This window comes from Rhinolophus sinicus, chromosome 5, assembly GCF_057876585.1.
Source record: "Rhinolophus sinicus isolate RSI-liver-muscle chromosome 5, RSI-T2T, whole genome shotgun sequence".
In the NCBI taxonomy this organism is placed as follows: domain Eukaryota; kingdom Metazoa; phylum Chordata; class Mammalia; order Chiroptera; family Rhinolophidae; genus Rhinolophus; species Rhinolophus sinicus.
The window spans coordinates 89716340-89734553 of NC_142505.1; the positions used below are offsets into that span (position 1 = coordinate 89716340).

At 53.1% G+C, this 18214-nt stretch overlaps 1 protein-coding gene across 1 annotated transcript; it reads left to right on the forward strand.

Moving 5' to 3' along the window:
* Positions 1–218: 218 nt before the first annotated feature.
* Positions 219–16340, forward strand: CDX1 (caudal type homeobox 1). Its single transcript, XM_019734303.3, has 3 exons — positions 219–663; positions 14768–14913; positions 15464–16340. Exons 1-3 carry the CDS (start codon positions 219–221, stop codon positions 15677–15679), a joined length of 807 nt encoding a protein of 268 aa, XP_019589862.3. The 3' UTR covers positions 15680–16340.
* Positions 16341–18214: the final 1874 nt, after the last annotated feature.

Below are 18214 nucleotides of genomic sequence, written 5' to 3' on the forward strand. Positions count from 1 at the left end.
CCGACGGGTTTCCCCCTTTGATTCGTGGCCCGGAGGCTCCCCCCGCTTTGAAATGCAAACCCGCCTCGGCTGGGGCCGCTGGCGGCCTGGGGCTATAAAAGGCCTGGGTGGGGCGGCCCCGCGGCCGAGCCGGCGAGTTCAGGTGAGCTGTTGCTCGTCGGGGCGGCCGGCAGCGGCGGCTCCAGGGCCCAGCATGCGCGGGGGGCCCTGCGGCCACCATGTACGTGGGCTATGTGCTGGACAAAGACTCTCCGGTGTACCCGGGCCCCGCCAGGCCCCCGAGCCTGGGCCTGGGCACGCAAGCCTACGGGCCCCCGCCCCCGCTCCCCGGGCCCCCACAGTACCCCGACTTTACCGGCTACTCTCACGTGGAGCCGGCCCCGGCGCCCCCTGCGGCCTGGAGCGCACCCTTCTCTGCGCCCAAGGACGACTGGGCGGCCGCCTATGGCCCGGGCCCCGCGGCCCCCGCTGCTAGCCCAGTCCCGCTGGCATTCGGGCCCCCTCCGGACTTTAGCCCGGTGCCCGCGCCCCCTGGGCCTGGCCCAGGCCTCCTGGCGCAGCCCCTCGGCGGCCCGGGCGCACCGTCTTCGCCCGGAGCGCAAAGGCGGACTCCCTACGAGTGGATGCGGCGCAGTGTGGCAGCCGGAGGCGTCGGTGGCAGCGGTAAGGACCCTTCCCTGGCCCTGCGCCTCCGCTCGGTTCTCCTGGGCGCCCGCAGGTGCTAGGGCGAGGCCACGGCCACCTGGTGTCTGACCTCTGCCCTGGCCCTGCTTGGATTCCCGGAGGGTGGCCTCCCTGACCACTCTAGCCCTGGGGAACTGTTCTCTCAGCTTCCCCTTCTGAATCCTAGCCTGAGTAAGCACAACCTTTCTGTCTCGGTAGGGAAACTGAGACCACGAGAAGTGAAGATACGCTATGTGGTTGCGTGGTAAATGTGGGACTAGAACGCAGATCCCCAGACTTTTATCCCAGGGCTCTTTTAGCAACTCTGGCCCTGGTCATCATCTGTTTCTTCTACCCCTATCCCAACCCCAAGCAGAGGCTGCAAACCCGTCCCAGAATGCGCGGTGCACTGATTGGGAGAACGTTGTCAGGTCACTTTCCTTTCCAGGTCTCAGTACCCCCCATCCTGACAGCTAAGAGATTGGTGGGTCATATCCTTTGGACTGAAAAAGAACCCTCTTTGGTTATATTGGCGGGTGGGGGGCTCCCTACCTTCCTATCCCAGGGCCTTTTCCTGAACTCTTGACCCTGGGGGAGGGGAAAGCAGGAGCAGTTGGGGAGGTGGCTGCTGTTTGGCTCCTGAGCCTGTGAACCTCCTGCCCCCAGGCAGGCCTCTCTGATCCACCCTCTTCAAAGGCAGGGGAGGGGGCAGGACAAAGGCCCAGCTTTAATGAGGGGCGGCCTGACCTCCTTTATAGGTCCCCCCTTTGTCATGTAACAGGCTGTGCGGTGGCTCGGTAGTGACTCCTGTTGGCCGGAAAGTGAACATGATACCCCATTGTCCTGACTGTGTCAGGCTTGTCCTGACAAAGGCCACCTGGCCTGGGGGGCGGGAAGTTGGCCTGCCCACCCTTTGATGTCCAGCCCTCCCCTTCCCACAGCTGGGAGTGAGCCTGGGACTTCCCCACCCCTCTCTTTCTTCACCCCCGTGTCTCCACACAGGCCCAGCTCACCCAGGGGGCAGATGCTGGGGAGGGCTTGATCAATAGCTACAGGTCTGGCTGTAATAGAACCACCTTCTTGGGAGGCCCAAGGACACAGAACCTCCTATCTGCCAACAGAAGCCTCAGAGGACTGGAGCTTATGCCCCTGCTCTGCCCCTTGTTTCTGTGACCTTGGCTAAATTATGACAGCTAACATTTATGGAACACTTTCTAATGGATCGGGCACTGACCTAAGTAAGATCTTGCATGTATTAACTCATTTAATTCTTATAACATTATCAAAGATACTATTATCACCCCCAGTTTTCAGAAGAAGCTATGGCATTGAGAAGGTAAATATGTGTGCAAGACCATATAACCAGTAAATGGTGAAGCTGGGCCTTGAACCCTGTCAGATTGACCACCAAGCCTGAGCTCTAATCCTCTAAACAACAGCTTCTCTTCATCAGCCATCTTTTCTGGATCTCAGTTTTACTATCTGTGACATAAAAGGGAAAGGTCTTGTACCTTTGTTTGAGTCACAAAAGGACCCCTTTGAAAAATCTAGTAGAAAGTACAAGTCTTCTCCCTAGAAAAAAGTGTTGCCGAATATGGCAGACCATTTCATGGGTTCTAGAGGCCCCCAGAAGCTTTATCCATAAACCCCAGTTGAGAAGCCTGAATTAGGTTTTATGAGAGAAGGTATCTGGGACGACTGACCCTCCTGCAATTCGGTGTCTGTTCCCTGGAGAAGGAAGCCCACTTTTCCTGCTCCTCTAGTCCAGGTGTTGCTTCCTGCTGATTAGGAGACATTGGAGATGGATGGGGAGGTTCTCCAAGGGGCAGGACTTGAAGAGAGGCCATCACTGTGTGAGGGGTAGAGAGAGGGCCAGTGAGGGACAGGCAGAGTCCTGGGGGAACCTCTAGGCTGTGTGAAGTCACGCAAATCACCTCCTTTCTGGCCACAGGAGCTGCCAGGCCAACTACTCAGCTTCTGGTCTCAAAAGTTATTTGGGAACTGTTGGTCCCAGGTAAATAAAGGGCCTAGGAGTAACTCTGCCCAAAGGCAAAAGACCTTTCTCTCTTTACTCCCAGTAGAAGGAAGGGCCAAGGGAGGTGTGGGGGCGCCTGAGGAAAGCGACTGCTCCGGGAGCCAGGTTAGACCCATTCTGCCGAGGAGGCAGGAACCTTGGCTTTCTGGAAGTGAGAAAGCTGCCTGTCTGCCCAGGAGGCATCTAACTGACCCGTGCTCCTGAGATGGAGTAGAATTGGGTGGGGTTACAGATTCTCCCCAAGCCCCTCCCTTCTTTGGCCTCAGTTTCTCCTTCTGGGCAGTGAAGAGACAGTGTTTCAGTGTCTCTCGGGGGTTTCCTGTGTCAGCGCATGCTGTTCTCTCGGATGGCAGAGAGAAGGCAGAGAAGGTCAGTGCGTGCCACACACCCCCCTCTGGCCCCAATCCAGGTCTTAAGGCATACTTCTTGGCCAGTCCGTTCTTCCTCCCCTCTGAGCCTCTAGCATTCTATAATATCTGAATTGGACAGTTAGAGACCAGACATACAGATGGGGAATGAAGCCCAGAAACTTTAAGGAACGTTCTAGTTTCAGACAAGTGGAGGCTGGACTGGAATAGATATTGGATGAGTCAGTTAAAATTTTCTGAAAGGTTTCCCATCATATTTAGGGCAAAATCTACACTCCTTCTTGACATCTACAAGACTTTAGAACATCAGCATCTGGCCCCTGCCTGCGTCCCTGACCTCACCCCAGGCCATTCTCCCCTTGGTCACCAAACTCTAGCCATTCCAGCCTTTTTTCAGTGTTTCAGACATGCCATGTCCTACTGCAGGTCTTGTACATGTTATTCCCTCTTCCCAGAGACTTCTTTCCCCTGACTCTTTGTAAGGCCTAGCTCCTTCTTACCCTTCAGGGCTCAGCTTAATGCTCACCTCCTCAGAGATCTCTTCCATGATTTTCCGAGGAAGGCTCCCCTTATACCTCGATAATCTTTGCTATGTGTCCTTCAGAGCACTGGCCCTGCTTTCAATTACTCCCTTGCTGATTTGCTTGTGTATTGTCTGTTCCCCCACCCACCCACCAAGGTAAAAGCCCATGCGGTCCACAGCATGTCTATTTGACCCAACACTATATGTCAGACATCTAGCTTAGTGCATGGCATTTAGTTTAGGTGCTCAATACATTTTGTTGAATGAATAAACAGAGCAAGTATGAGGAACAATAAGGCGACTCTGGGGGAAGAGAGGAGAGGTGAGATCTCCGCTTTGACACAGGTTTCTGATGTCCCAGCCCTGGAGATGGGACCCATGACCATCCAGCTAAGCAGCTCATGCCAATGGCAGAAGCCTGGTTACTCCCCTCTCCCCACTGGGTTAGTGAAGTGCCATCCTCACCTGGGGGATTGGTGTAGCTGAGGCTGGGACTAAGCCCCTAGCTTTATTCTAAGGAGGGGTCAGTGAAAATGGGGCAGATAAGGGAGAGGCTGTTGGCCTTCATTCCATAATCAAAATATTAACCTGTTCCAAGTGATTGCTGTGGCTTGACAGGCCAGGGTAGGAAATGACTACAAGGGGTTCTATTTCTTTTGCCTTCCCCCTTCGCATCTATAAATACCAGTGTTTTCATGGAAAGGATTCTAAGTCATCCTTCTGTTGAAGGCTCAGCATCCATTCCTTGTGAAGAAGCAGTGCTTCACAGGTTAATGGCCCATTGGGACAGCTAAGGTCCCACACAGCTAGGGAGATACTCACTCAGATAATGATACTTTGCAGCAGGGTTTAGATCTTGGTCTAACGCCTTCAGCTTTCGGATGGAGAAACTGAGGCCCGTGGAGGGATGAACCCCACTCTCCCCACCACTTTCCAGACCCTCTCCTTTGGCTCATTGCCACAGCCACCCTTATAGCTCTGCCCCGACTGGCCTCTCATCCTCAGCCTTTCTCTGATACCCCAGCTGTCTTCTAAACCACTACCAGATTTGCCTATTCAAGGCACATTCCCCTGCTCAAGAGCACCCCATGGCTCCCCACTGCCATGGAACTGCCATTTTATTTTATGCCATTTCATTGCTGTAAAATCCAGCTCCGTTTCTGTGGCATTCAGAGCCCTCTTGATACCTGGCCCCCAGCCTACTATTGAAGCCACTCGCCCACTAGTTTACTTAGATATATAGAGATGCTTACTGGGGACAGTTAAGAGTTGGGCCTTAACTAGGATTGCAATTTTGTTAGAAGCTGCGTTAACGTCAAGCAAATTAACTTGGATTATTTCTCTGAGCCTCAGTTTCTTCCACTGTAACATTAGGATAATAGGGTTGCACCTTGATGGAATGGTACCTATAAAGCACAGCCCTGAGCCTGGCACATAGTAGGTACTCAGTACGTGGGTGCCTCTGACCATCTCTGCCAGTCCTTAGTAGGTACACTTGAGCGCACATCTCACACTCCCTGCCTCTCCAGTCTGGGTCCCTCAACCTGAACTACCCTCCCTTCCCTCTTTTACATCTTCACCAGCTCAAATGCTGCTCCTTCTCCAAGGCCACCTCCTCTGGAAGCCCCTCTTGGTTTCTCCCCTCCCCGCACTGTATCAGGCCCTTGTTTTAACATCATTTGCAACGGACTGTCTTGTTTATCCCTACTATCCACCATCTGTTTTGCCCTCAAGGACCAGTTCTAATCAGTCCCATCCTTCTCACCATGCCTTGCCCATAGTAGGAGTTTATGATAAAGCTGAGAATTGTGAGTCCTTACCGTGTGCCTGGCACTGTGCCAAGAACTTTGCATGGGTGATTTCACCTAAGCCTCATAATAACTCTAAGAGGTGCGAGGATCTGTTAGTAGCCTCATTTTACGGATAAACTGAATGAGGCTTAGAGAGGGTCCAGTGGCTTGCTCACACAGCTGGGATGCAGCAGCGCAGGGTTCAAACCCAGACACTACAGCCTAAGGAGAGTCTATCAAGTAAAGCAACACCCTTGGCATGAGAACCTGAGCCCCCTCCCCATATACATTCCAGCCCTGGTTGGGGGGTATGGGGATGGAGGCCAGTCAGGGCAGAGCTATAAGAGCCTGGAGGGGGAGGGAGGGCACAGCAGGGGCCGGGCTATTTAAAACTGGTTCTCAAGGCAGAAGCTCCATGTGACACCTCATCTCTCAGATGTAGCTGGGAAGAGGAATGACCCAGTTAGAAGGTGGCAGAAGGCTGTTTTTGGTTGAGTGTTTTCTCCCCCGCTTTGGCAGATATTCTGCTGAGAGCCAAGGGAGTCATTCGGAAGGTCCAAAATGGCTCTGTTAGCAGTAGTGTCTGGCCTGTCAGGAGGAAGTCATCATCATGGTCTGGCCCCTCAAGATTCTGTTGTGAAACTCCTGGGAGTTGGAAACAGTTGTGTCTGGAGTCAGGTCCATCAGCATGTTCACATGCTAACTTCCTATGCCACACTCATCCATCCCTGGAGCCTGTCAGGGGGCACACAGACCCCTCTGCATCAGCAGAGAGGGAGCAAACATTGGTGAAAGCCGAGACTGGCGCTCCAGGCTCAACACCCTCCAGGCACTTCCCATTGCTCTTGAAATCAAATCCAAAGCCCTCACCTCAGGGCTCAGAGCTCTGCTAGCACCTCCGGCCTCATCCTGTGCCTCTCTCATTCATTCATTTATTAAGGCAGGCCTGAGGGCAGTAATATTCTCTGTGTCTCTTCTGTGCCAAACATTTTTCTAGGTCCTGGAGAGTCCAGCCAGACTAAGGCAGACAGGGTCCCCTCAGGGATCTAGCACTGTCTGACCCTGACTCTGCTACTGTCTGCCTCAGGGCCTTTGCACATGCTGTTTTCTCTTCCAAGAAGATTCTTCCCCATTGATGAGAAAACCTCCTTATCGACCTTTTGGTTTTGGCTTAAATGTTGTCTCCTTCAGGAGACCTCCCCCAAGCTAAATAAAGTAGGCCTCCCACCACTTAATCTAGCTCTCAGCTCTATGCTTGTTTTCCTTCATACTAATCCCCTTTCGTAATTATTTCATGTGTTTGTCTTTAATCTGCCCCTCACCCATGAAAAAGGGAATGAACTATTTAACAAATCAGTTAATAATATGTAATTATTAATAGTAATAATAATATGAATTAGCATCTATTGAGTGCTCAGTGTGTGCTCAGCATTTTTCCAAATGCAGGTATTTCTGACCCCAGAGCAGCACATTTGCATTAGGTTAGTGGCTTTGACTAAGGCTGTGGGAGCAGTGGAGCTGGACAGAAGGATTTCCTTTGGAGATTGAGCTGACCAGCTGATGGATTGCATGTGGGGAGCAGGGAAGTGCCGCTGAGACTTCTGCCCTGAGTAGCTATGGGATGGTAGCTATTTATCGGGGTCAGGAAGACCAGGAAGTAGTAAGTAGGCTTGTGTTACATATTCAACAAGATCTGTCAAGTACTCACTGTGTGCCAGCCACTGTTATAGGACTGGGTGAGGAAAGTGGCAGGGTGCCTACCCTTAGGGAGCGTATAAAGGAGCCAGGCCCTGAGGGGAGAGGACCTGCCAAGGTCACACATTTAACTAGAAAAGGGCGGGAGTGCAGAGCCCGTCCCTATATCTGCACCCACAGTAGGAGACTCCAGGACCCACGCCTGCAGACGTGGGCAGGGACTTCACTTCCGTACTAGAGGATGGCCAGGGCAGGGCAGAGACTTGGAAACTCCACCAGGAAACAGCTCAGAGAGACTTGGAGGGACAAAGTTACAAGTTTTAGAAGGGCTGCTCAGGACCAAGAATTCCCCTTATTTTTGGTGCCCCTGTAGAAAAAGGAGTAAATGGGTGGTAGATGCAAGAACAGGCTACCAAGGTACCAAGCAGAGTGGTACAAGCGCAGCGTGCTATGCAGCTTTGGGCATCTGGCCCTTGCTAGGAGTTTGGTCTAGCAGCGTTGTCCAATAGAACTTTCTGTGTTGATGGAAATGCTCTGTATCTGTCTAGTATTCTAGCCACTTGCTGCATGTGTCTTTTGAGCACTTGAAATATGGCCAGTGTGACTAACGACCTAAATTTTAATTTTATGTAATTTAATTTAAATGGCCGTATGTGGCTAGTAGCCGTCATATAGGACAGCGCAGAAAAGTCCTTCTCAAGATTTCCTAGAGTAGTGACCCACTCTGGATGGGCTCCTTACTCTCCATTGAGGAATCTCTCCTGTCTCTGAAATCATCATCATCATAGCTAGCTTTTATTAATAATTACTTTGTTAAGTACATTATCACATCTAATCTCTGCAACCACCGTGTCGAAGGATGAATTCACGTCCTCACTTTACAGATGAATAAACTGGGATCCAAAGAGGTTCAGTGACTCGCCTGGGTTCGCACCACAGGCACCAGGCCAGGCTGGGTGAGAAGCATCGGATCTGTCTGACGCTGTAGGCTCTGCCCTCTTTGCGGCCTCCCAGACCCACGTCAGACTGTGGACCTCCAGGAAGAAGATAGGGCAGGCGATGACACCCGGTGGCCTGGGAGGAGGAGGGTGCAGTGCTGACGGAGCCCTGTGATTAGGAAGGAGGGTGACAGTGGGGGAGGAAAAGCTGGCCTAAGGCTGCAGGGCTTCTGAATGTAGCTGGCCAGGCCATTTTCCCCCAACCCCATACCAGCCTCACCCCTGCTGTAGGCGTGAATGAGGAATTGTGATAGGGCTCGGGACCAACAAATCAGCCGGAACAGGACGCAATTGTGGGTCCAGCAGAAAGCTTCATAGCCCGGGAGGGATAGCTGTCTATTTATCATCAAACTGGCCAGGTCAGGGCTGCCACAGCAGAGGTCCCACCCCCTGGTACTACAGATGGGGAAACATCTGGACAGATGGTAGTACAGAGCGGGAAACAGACTCAAACTGAGCATCCCCGTCCAGCTGGTGGCCTGGCCAGATCTCCCCATGCCCAGGCCAGCATGTTCTTTGCCCTGCTGCTCCCCTCATGAGACATTCCTCCCTCTCCCAGGGGAGGCCTCCAACATCCGCTTCTGAAAATAGCTCAGTTCTCCTGTCATCTCCATAGTTCTTTGCCCTTTACAAACTGCTTTCGCATCCATTCTGTCCCCCAGCGGGAAGGAAGGCTCCAAGGAATTCAGTCACTTGTCAACTCCTTCACTAAGGGTGGTCAGACCTAGGGCAGGTCTCCGCTCCAGCAAGGTCTAGGACTCACCCTTGCGCACCCAGACTCCCCCAAATCTCAGTACAGTGGAAAGCTGCTAGGATCAGGCCCCTCGCCCAAAGCGCCACCACCTTTGTAGCCCTCTTATATATATTATCTGAGTAACACCTCGTGTGTTTTATATTAAAGTTAGTTGCATGTTCCTCATATTTGCAATTCTTTCAACTTCATCAATATGCTGAAAAATGCTCACCATCCTTCTAGTGAAGTACATCTCTTTCCTTCCCCACTCCAGTTTCTGGGACTTTCTGCAGTAGGATTCTATGGCCACCCTGTTCCCTGTCCCTTCCCTGAGCCACTCCTGCCAAAGGCCCCAGAGCTTGCACTTGTCTTTGTCCTCCCCAGACCAGCACTACAGACATGAGGGAACTCCCTGGCTCCTCCTGCCCCACGTGTGTCTGAGGGACTTGGCTGGAGGATGTGCCGTCCGTGCCCTTCCTGTGGGTGGTGGACAGTGAGGGCGTGAGTGTGTGTGTGTGTGTCTGGTCCTTATAGGAGGGCTCAGAGCTGCACAGAACTTCAGAATCTATAGGGCCCTCAGAGCTGACACCCCAACCTTCTTCTGATGCACAGGAGAAACTGAGGCCTAGAGAGGAGAAGAGATTTATTCAAGGCCACACAGATGGTACAGACTGGGACCATGACCTACTGGCTCCAGCTGGTGGTTCAGAATCCCCCAGCATGTTTGTGAAAGATGGCAGGGAGGTCAGGATGCAGTAGGTCTGGGGTGCAGCTTGGGAATACGTATTTTTAACTTCCGTGTGCTCATATGTGCCTGTGTGTGTGTGTGTGTGTGTGTGTGTGTGTGTGTGTGTTGGAGGGAATTTTGATGCACAGCCAATTGGGGCTGGACCACACAGGGAGGGGTCACAGAGGTCCAGGACTGGATTTGTGTTCGAAACCCTGAGGGCCAGAGTTGGCAGCGTCATCCCTCAGGGCCACAAAGCCAACAGGAAGAGGGTAAAGGAAGTGCTGACCCAAAGTCCACTTGATTTTCCTGGAGCCACCCACCCCGCCCTGGAGGCAGATGCTGAACTTTGTCCTTGCCTGGTCCAGGCTGGATGGGGAGGCCCCACTGAAGGCTGCAGTGGCTCCTGCCCCCTATCCTCCATCTGGGCAGGCCCATATCTAGACTGTCAGACGGGGAAATCAGTCTCCGAATTCTTTCAGCAATAATAAGAAACACAATCAGAGAATCAACAAACATTGGGAGCTTCATGTTTCCAAGTTGGAAGGGACCTTATAAATAAATAGTCTCGTCCAACATACCACCCATTGCACAGATCATTCCCCAGCATTCCTGCCATATGGTTGTCCTGCCACTATTGGAAACGAATGAGATCTGTCCTCCGCCTTGCACCTACTGCATGCCAGTACTGCGCTAGGCATCGCCCATCCATCTCAAGTGACCCCCTGTCCACCCCCAGGGTGGGACATAATTATGGGAGACCTTACACTATGTGATAGGTTCTAATACTGTTTCCGAGGCTGGACAGACCTGGGTTTCAGTATCACCTGCCAAATGTGTGGGACTCTCTGAGCCGCAGTTTCCCCGTCTATAAAATAGGGATAACAGTCGCACAATTTCATAGGTTGTTGAGAGATGTACGCAAAGTACCTGACATGTGGACACGTTGGCCATCATTAATTATCCCCATTTTATAGATACAGAAAATGAGACGCAGAGAGGTGAGGTGACTGTCCTAGATCACCCAGCCAGTGAGATGCTGTACCGCACAGCCCCAGAGTCCTGCTTGCCCAACCAACCACATGTCAGGGTCACCTGAGAGCTATTCATGTATCAAGTCCCTGAGCGCCATTTAAGCCCCACAGAATCTGAATTTCTAGACTAGAATCTGTACTTTCAATAAGCATCCCAGGCGGTTCTGAGGCGGTTGGACAGGCGTTTGGAACCATTAGCTTGGAGCTTCCCAGGGCCTCTGCCGTGCACGCTTTAGGGAATGAGGGACTTGCTCCCTCCACAGAAGCTTGGTGCACGTGGGTGGGCCATTCCTCGAGTCCCAAAGCAAGAGCAGAGACAACGTCTCTCACGTGGGTGAGTTATCCAAGGCTCTTCCCCCTGTGCTCACCTCTGAAGAACTGGGGGGGCTCCCTATCCTCCCCTCACCCACTCACACTGGCATCTAGCCCAGAGGGTTATTCATGAGGTGGCTGGGAGGGATGGCCCCTAACAGACACCTGTTACAGGAGCCCGGCCTCCCCCTTAGCCCCAGCGTCCCAGGGGCCTGTAAATCATTGATCCCGGGCCCTCTCCCCGCCCCGCCACTCTCATGCACCTCCCTGCCCCGTCCCTGCTGGACTCCCAGGTGCTCTCAGGAGGGGGAGGGGAGGGTGGCACAGGAAATTCAGGAGTTCTGGCCCAGAGCTGGGACTGGAGCCCAGGGCTCCTAACTGTCATTAGAAGTACAAATTCACATCTGCACATGGCAAAAATTGAAACATCCATGAGTCCCTCCTACCTGAGGCTCCCCTCTCCAGAGGCAGCCCCTGCTAATGGCTCCTTGTATATTTTTTCAGGAAGAACTCTATGGGTGCACAAACGTGTGTGTGTGTGTATCCCACCATTTTTATACAAAACAGTAGCATGCTATTGACAACATTCAGTGTCTTGTTTCTTTACTTAACAATATATCTTAGAAATTGCTCCATATTGGTACATATGGAGCTTTCCAATTTTGTTTTTGAATGACTGCCTAATGCTCCTCTCCATGGATATACCATCTCTTATTTAACACATCCCCTAATTGTAGGCATGTACATTGTTTTTAATCTAGTGCTGTTTGAAACAGCTACAGCTTTGGGCATTTGTCTGTGGGCTCTATTCCAGGAAGTGGGATCCATGGCTAAAGGGGTTGTGAATGTTAAATGAGACTGGCCCTCACCAACGTGGACTCCAAGGGGCATGCTCCCGTTATCACTCCCTGGACAGCATATGGTGTTCTCTGGTTCCTGGGCCACACAGTGTGAGAGCAAACTGTGTGTTCTTGGGCAGAACCATTTTCTTAGTGATAAAACTCTGGGCTTTGAGCAGCTCCGTGAGATAAAAGTTGACCAGTCGGTTCCTGAACTTACCAGCCCTCTCTTGGGCACAGAGAATGGCGGACAGGGCTTGTGGGCTGGGTCTTCACCGGCAGTCTTGCTAGCACAGACAGGAGTACTTATGGAGCTGGAGCCCTGTCTCCCATCTAGTCCCACCCCCACTCTGGGAAGAGCGGAGCTGGAGGTCAGGACACTTGAGCCTGGGTTCATACCACTACCAGGCGGATGACCCTCAGCAAGAGCCCCTTTCTGCGCCTCAATTCCCCCCATTTGTGAAATGGGTGTAATGGGATTCCTGCTTGCTCCTGGGAAGAGATGGCAGTGAGAGCTGGGTGCCTGAGGGAACAGGTGACTTCATAATCACTACCCGTAATTTCTCAGACTGAGGTTTGGAGGGCCAGGGAGCCTCATGCTCCACCTCGGGCTGTGAGTCTTAGGGGCATTTTCAAGGCCCCCCAGGCTGCAGACCCTCCAGCCCCAGTCCAGGGCTCTCTGGAGCTGCCCTCACCATGGGCAGGCCCCTCCCTTCCCAGAAGTACACGTAGATGGGTGTTTGATCCCTGCTGCCTACACTTAGGGAGGCTCTGGGGCAGGCTCTGTGGACCCTAAACCTGATGGGGTGAAGAGTTATGAACAAGAATGGGGAGCAAGGACTCTAAGCCAGGTGACATGGCCTTTGGCAAGTCCATGCCCGCCTGGGGCTTCAGTGACCCTGACTGCACCCAGAGGCTGGACTAGAAGGACTCACTGGGCCTCTTTTATTTGGCTTTCCAGCAGCCGTATAACCAGCTTGAACCTCGGTCTCTTTATCTATAAAATGGGAGGATACTAAACTCCCATGATCCCTTCTGGCTTTAGCCCAGCGAACCCAGTGTGTCTGTGGGTTCAGAACTCTGCTAGGCTCTGGTGGAGGTGGTGGTGGTAGGCAGAATTGTTTTTGAGCTGCTGTTGAATTTTCTAGGCCAAGGAGGGGCTCCATCTGGACCAGGGCCTCAGCAGCCACTCCCTTGTCCCTTTCTGGGCCAGGCCTGGCTGAGGGCCGCGGTTGTCCCGTGCTGCACTAGGCAGCGAGCGGAGGGCAGTGGATGGGGAAGTGTCCAGTGCGGTTCCGCGGCTCTGGCAGCAAACCCAGGGAACAGAGCCCAGGAACATCTGCTGTCTCCCGTCCTCCACAAAACCGTTTGGCTCCTGAGTAGCCCAGCACTGTCCTGCCAAGCTGCGTGGGCTTGGTGGAGGGGGTGGGGGACAGTTAGAACAGCGGTGCTGCAGGACAGACAAGGCCAGAGCTGTGACCCATAGGTGAAGGCCAGACTGTTGTGGGAGCCCTTGGGTGAAGTGGGAGGAGGTCGATGGTTCTTCCAAGACCCACCATGCTCTGGTGGGACGCATGCGTTGGATCCGAAAGCACTTGCGTGTGCCTCCTATTTATAGCCATGTGCTCAGCCTCTTACAAAGGAAACTGGTGTTTTGTCAGGCCCTCACATCAGTCCAGGCCAAGCATGACTCTTAATATTCTCTCCAGACAGACCTCTGATCCCAGCCCCAAGGAAACCCTGACATTAACCCCAATTGGTCCTCAAACCCAGTTCCTGGCGCCAGACTGAGCCCCACTAGAGGCCAAGCCACTGCCTTCTCTCTCCTGGGTTACTGCAGGTCTCTTGGTGCTTCCCGCTTCCTCTGGCCAATCTGTTCTCCTTGCAGCAGTCAGAGCTATATTAAAACCTACATCAGACCTCCTGTCTCTTCTGCTCAGACCCCTGCCATGGCTCCCATCCCAGACAGAGTAAAACCCAGAGTCCTTTCCATGGCTCATCAGGTCCTGGGCAACCTGCCTCTCTCTTTGTTCATTGCACCCCAGCCACACCTCACTGTTTCTCACACATGTCAGACGTCAGGCATGCTCCCACCTCACAGGGCCTTTGCATTTGCTATTCCCGCCGCCTAGAGCTCTGGATTTCTTTTCTTTGGTTTTGCTCACTGGTGTAGCCCAGTGCTTGGCTCACAGCAAGGGCTCGGTAAATATTGGGGACTGAGCAGAGTCACTCCTGCTTTATGTCTGGGCACAGGTGGGAATGTGGAAGCCCCTGGTGCTACTCTAGCTCATGGCTAGAGCTTGGTGTCTAGAGCTTGGTGTCTAGAGCTAGGACCTCTTGAGGTAACTGCCAGGTCCTCGAGGGTCACCAGCAGCTGCATTCAACAGGATTCGATGTTCCATACACCCCAGGACAGTTCAGCAAGCTCCCGCCTCTGCCTGCAGTGACTCTTCTCTACTTTCTTCTGCACAGGAGAAAGGAACAGCTGCCATCTCACTTGTCTCAATCTGCCCTTACCTGCCAGATATCCCTCTACGTCACTCATGTTCATACTTGTGGCCTGAGGACCCTGAAACAGAACCACCTGCGGAACTTATTAAAAATGCAGATCCCACCCCCAGACTTTCTGACTCATGTGTCAGGGATGCTCTGGAAGCTGTGTTTTCCACAAGCCCCCGGAGTGTCTGTTGTGCAGCTGCGTCTGGAAGCTGCTGGGTGAAAGCTGGCGGAGCTGGGATCAGACTAGGGCTCTGGGTCGGGAGGCAGGCATTGAAAACCTAACTCCACCACCAGCTTGCTGTGTAATCCTGAGCAAGTTGCTTCTCTTCTCTGAGCCTCGGCTCCTCCCCAAATGGCCATGGAGCAGTGCTTGCCTTTCAGGTTGGGGGCCTTTGAGCCTAAACCTGGGGGAATGATTGTCACCCCCAGGGCTGGGGTAGACCTCCCTCCCCACATCAGGGTCCTCCTTTAGGGGGCTGGGGGCCCTGCCTGGACCTTTTGCAGACTCCCCTTCCCCACTCACCTTCCCTCCTGGCCCCCCTGCTTCTCAGGTAAGACTCGGACCAAGGACAAGTACCGCGTGGTCTACACGGACCACCAGCGCCTGGAGCTGGAAAAAGAGTTCCACTATAGCCGTTATATCACCATCCGGCGGAAATCAGAGCTGGCCGCCAATCTGGGGCTCACTGAACGGCAGGTGTGTGGGTGTCTCAACTTTAGCCACAGGAGTAGTACTGGGAGTCTGGCCTTCAGGCTACAGGCAGATTATGAAGCTCAGTCAAGGGTGGGTAACAGAGAGGTTGAGTCTCCTGGCCATGGTCACACAGCATAGCAGAAATGGAGCTACTGCCAAATCCTCCCCCACCCCCACAAAACCCAACATCCCTGAACCCCAATAGGAGGATAGGAGATCTGATTAGCGATAGGCTACAGCAGGCTATGATCAGTGCTGTTTAAATCCAGAGGAGGGAGCAGCCACAGGGAGACCAGGGAAGGCTTCCTGGAGGAGGGCATGTTAGACCATGACCTTGGAAGATGGGGAGGAAGAAAGTTACAGAGAAAATTATCTTTAGGGGAGCAAGTTCTGGAGGGGAGAATTTGTTCAGGGCCCATGAATGGTCTAGGTGGCTGGGACAGGAGGGAGGCCACAAACACCACGTCAAGAAATAAGATCTCAGCTGTCCTCCCTCTCTTCTCTCACTCTGTTTCTGGGTCTCCTCACCACCCATCGTTTTCTGACATCACAGGTGAAGATCTGGTTCCAAAACCGGAGGGCAAAGGAGCGCAAAGTGAACAAGAAGAAGCAGCAGCAGCAACAGCAGCAGCCCCCGCAGCCACCCCCCCCAGCCCACGAAGTCACCCCCACTCCCACTGGGCCGCCCTTGGGGGGCCTGTGCCCCAGCTCCACCAGCCTCCTGGGCGCCTCCTCCCCAATGCCTGTCAAGGAGGAGTATCTGCCATAGCCCCCTGCCCAGCTTTGTGGGCTGGGGGCCCGGGGGCTCAGGTGCTAGGAATGTGGCTCCTGGAGGGGGCCCAGGAGGCCTGGGCTGAGTCCCCTCCCTGACACTGATCTTCTGGGGGGCCTTGGACAAGTCACCCACCCAGCCCCTGCCTCCCCTTGGCCCATCTGTGCAGTGAGCCTGTTGGATTAGGACCTTTTCTTAGCTCCTGTGCTCTAGGCCTCATGGGGATAAGGGAGCTCAGGGTGGGAGGTCTCAGTCCTCAGAGGAATGGGTGGTGGAGCCAAGATACGTCCCCAAGCCCTACCTCCTTCTCCACGGGTTTAAGGGTGGAAGGCTATTTAGGGACTAGATTGACCCTGGAGAAAGGAGATGGAGCTAAGGGAAGACGGAATCCTTGCAGACCATGACCTATGGGGGGGATGCCGTCGGCTCACACCTGCCTCCTCCTCTACCTGCCCCCGTCCTAGCCCGCCCTGAACCCTTTCTAGGCTGAAGCAGAGCACAAAGCCCGTTGGATTGTGCCTGAGCCACAGGCTCTGATGACTGTCTCCTCTGAGTTGAAGAGCCATATACCCTCACTAGCATTCTCAGGGGGGCCTCCAGTTGGGAGGGAGACCCCTGGAGGGGGACAGAAAGGCAGAGTCCACCCTGCCAAGTTTCACTCCACCAAGCTGTCCGCCAGGGCCCAGGCCCCAGTGGGCCCTCGGAGGACTTTCTGTGGACCAAGGAGAGCTCACAGCTGGGCAAGTGTTGTACATAGAGTGGAATCTCTTGGATCAACTTCAAGAATAAATTTTTTTTCTCTTTTTAAAGATGTATAAAACTCATTATACATGGCATGAAAGGAAAATGTTAAGTATAAATCATCCTCACACTTCCTAACAATTGCACAATCCCTTCCAGCCTCTGTCGGCCGACAACATGGTCACCTTTAAAACACATTTGAATGACCAATACAACATTGTTAGAGTAAGCCTTTGAGACTATGTAAAATTTTAAGTCCATTTTATAAGCAGAATCATCAGACTCAATATATCAGCCTTTTGAATTTTTCAAATACTTTCAGCTCAGCATTTTCTTTTAATAGATGACATTTGTTGGGCACCCCTATGTGTCAGGCATAACGGGGCCTGTGAATGCACAGTCCTTGCCCCCCTAAAAGTTCCCAGTCTGAGCTATGCTCTGGGTTTCAGGGAGCAGAGCCTCCAGGGAGTCCAGAGCAGGCTCCCCGCTCATCCTGGAGGGTCTGGAAGGCTTCCTAGAGAAAGAGAGGTTTGAACAGAGGTCTAAAGGACTGGTGAGTACTGTCTGGCCAAGAAGGGAGGAATGGTAAAAAAGAATATTAGCAGTATGAATTTGAAGTATAATTTTTTCTAAACTCCTGAGAAAAGCTGCTGTTCTCAGCCCCCTTCCAGAGGTGGGCAGGAGTCTGCTACGTGAAGCCTTCACTCCCTAGATGGCTCCGGTGCCAGCTGCCTGCCCCTCTGTTTACTGTTCTGGGAGGTGGCCCAGCCATAAAAAGTGTGCACAGCCCGCCTGCCTGCCTGCCCTTTGCTCCTGGGGCACATGACAACAAGGCATGAGGATCCCTTTGGCACAGGAGCCCCTGAAAAGCAGCAGACTCTCTCTCTCCTCCTACTGGTGGCCTGGGAGTTGTGGCTTCACCGAGGATTGTAGACATGTCAGGTATGGGAACCAGGTAATACCAGGGAAAGGACCAGGGTTCCAGGAGCACAGGAAGAGGGATGGCAGAAGGGTGGCTAGCAGTGAGTGAATCTAGTTTTCTGATCTTCAAAAACATTTGCCGTGTGACCCTGGGGTAACTGTGTCCCTTTTCTGGGCCTTGTTTACCCATCTGTAACACTTTTTTACCAAAAAGAAATGGCTCTAGTCAAGGAAATTTGGGAAGTCCTGCAGGCACAGCCCTTCTAGAAGAGGCTGTGGCACATTAAATGCTCTGACAAGTCTCACAGCAAAAAACTCTCTTGAATCTTTAATCCAGCATTCCCCAGGCTTCACGACCCAGAAGCTCCTTACTAGCACCTGCCAGCACCCCACTGAACACCCCACTCTGGAGGTGGGGTACTGTGGGCTGGAGTGCCACGCTTCAGCTATGACTCTGTTTAGTAACAGGTTTTCTCAGATGGCCCGGGCTCCAGCTTCACCACTTCTAAGCTGTGAGACTTCACGCAAGTTACTTAGCCTCTCTGAGCGTCAGCCTTTTCCCATTATCAAATGGAAATAAATACTCTAATCTGGCTCAGAATTGTGTTTAGCACAGGGCTTAGCACATAGTAAAGGCTGGGTTTCAGCCACCTGCTCCCAGAGCTGTTGCATCCTCTGAGAGACTGGCAGGGCTGACTGATGTTTTAACTACCCCCACCCCTGATGCTGAGGACAGATGGTGGCTGGGATGATCTGAGGCAGGACAAGCCTGTCCCCAGCCACAGGAAGACCTCTGCCTGGCAGGAGGTCAGTAGGCAGGTCTGGAAAACTGGGTGACCTACAGCTGCTGTCCACGTGGGAGGTCAGGGG

Coding starts and splice junctions, on each gene's coding strand:
- CDX1 (XM_019734303.3), top strand. CDS start 219: ATGTACGTGGGCTATGTGCTGGACAAAGACTCTCCGGTGTACCCGGGC. Junction 664..14,767: donor CGGAGGCGTCGGTGGCAGCG/GTAAGGACCCTT, acceptor CCTGCTTCTCAG/GTAAGACTCGGACCAAGGAC. Junction 14,914..15,463: donor TGGGGCTCACTGAACGGCAG/GTGTGTGGGTGT, acceptor CTGACATCACAG/GTGAAGATCTGGTTCCAAAA.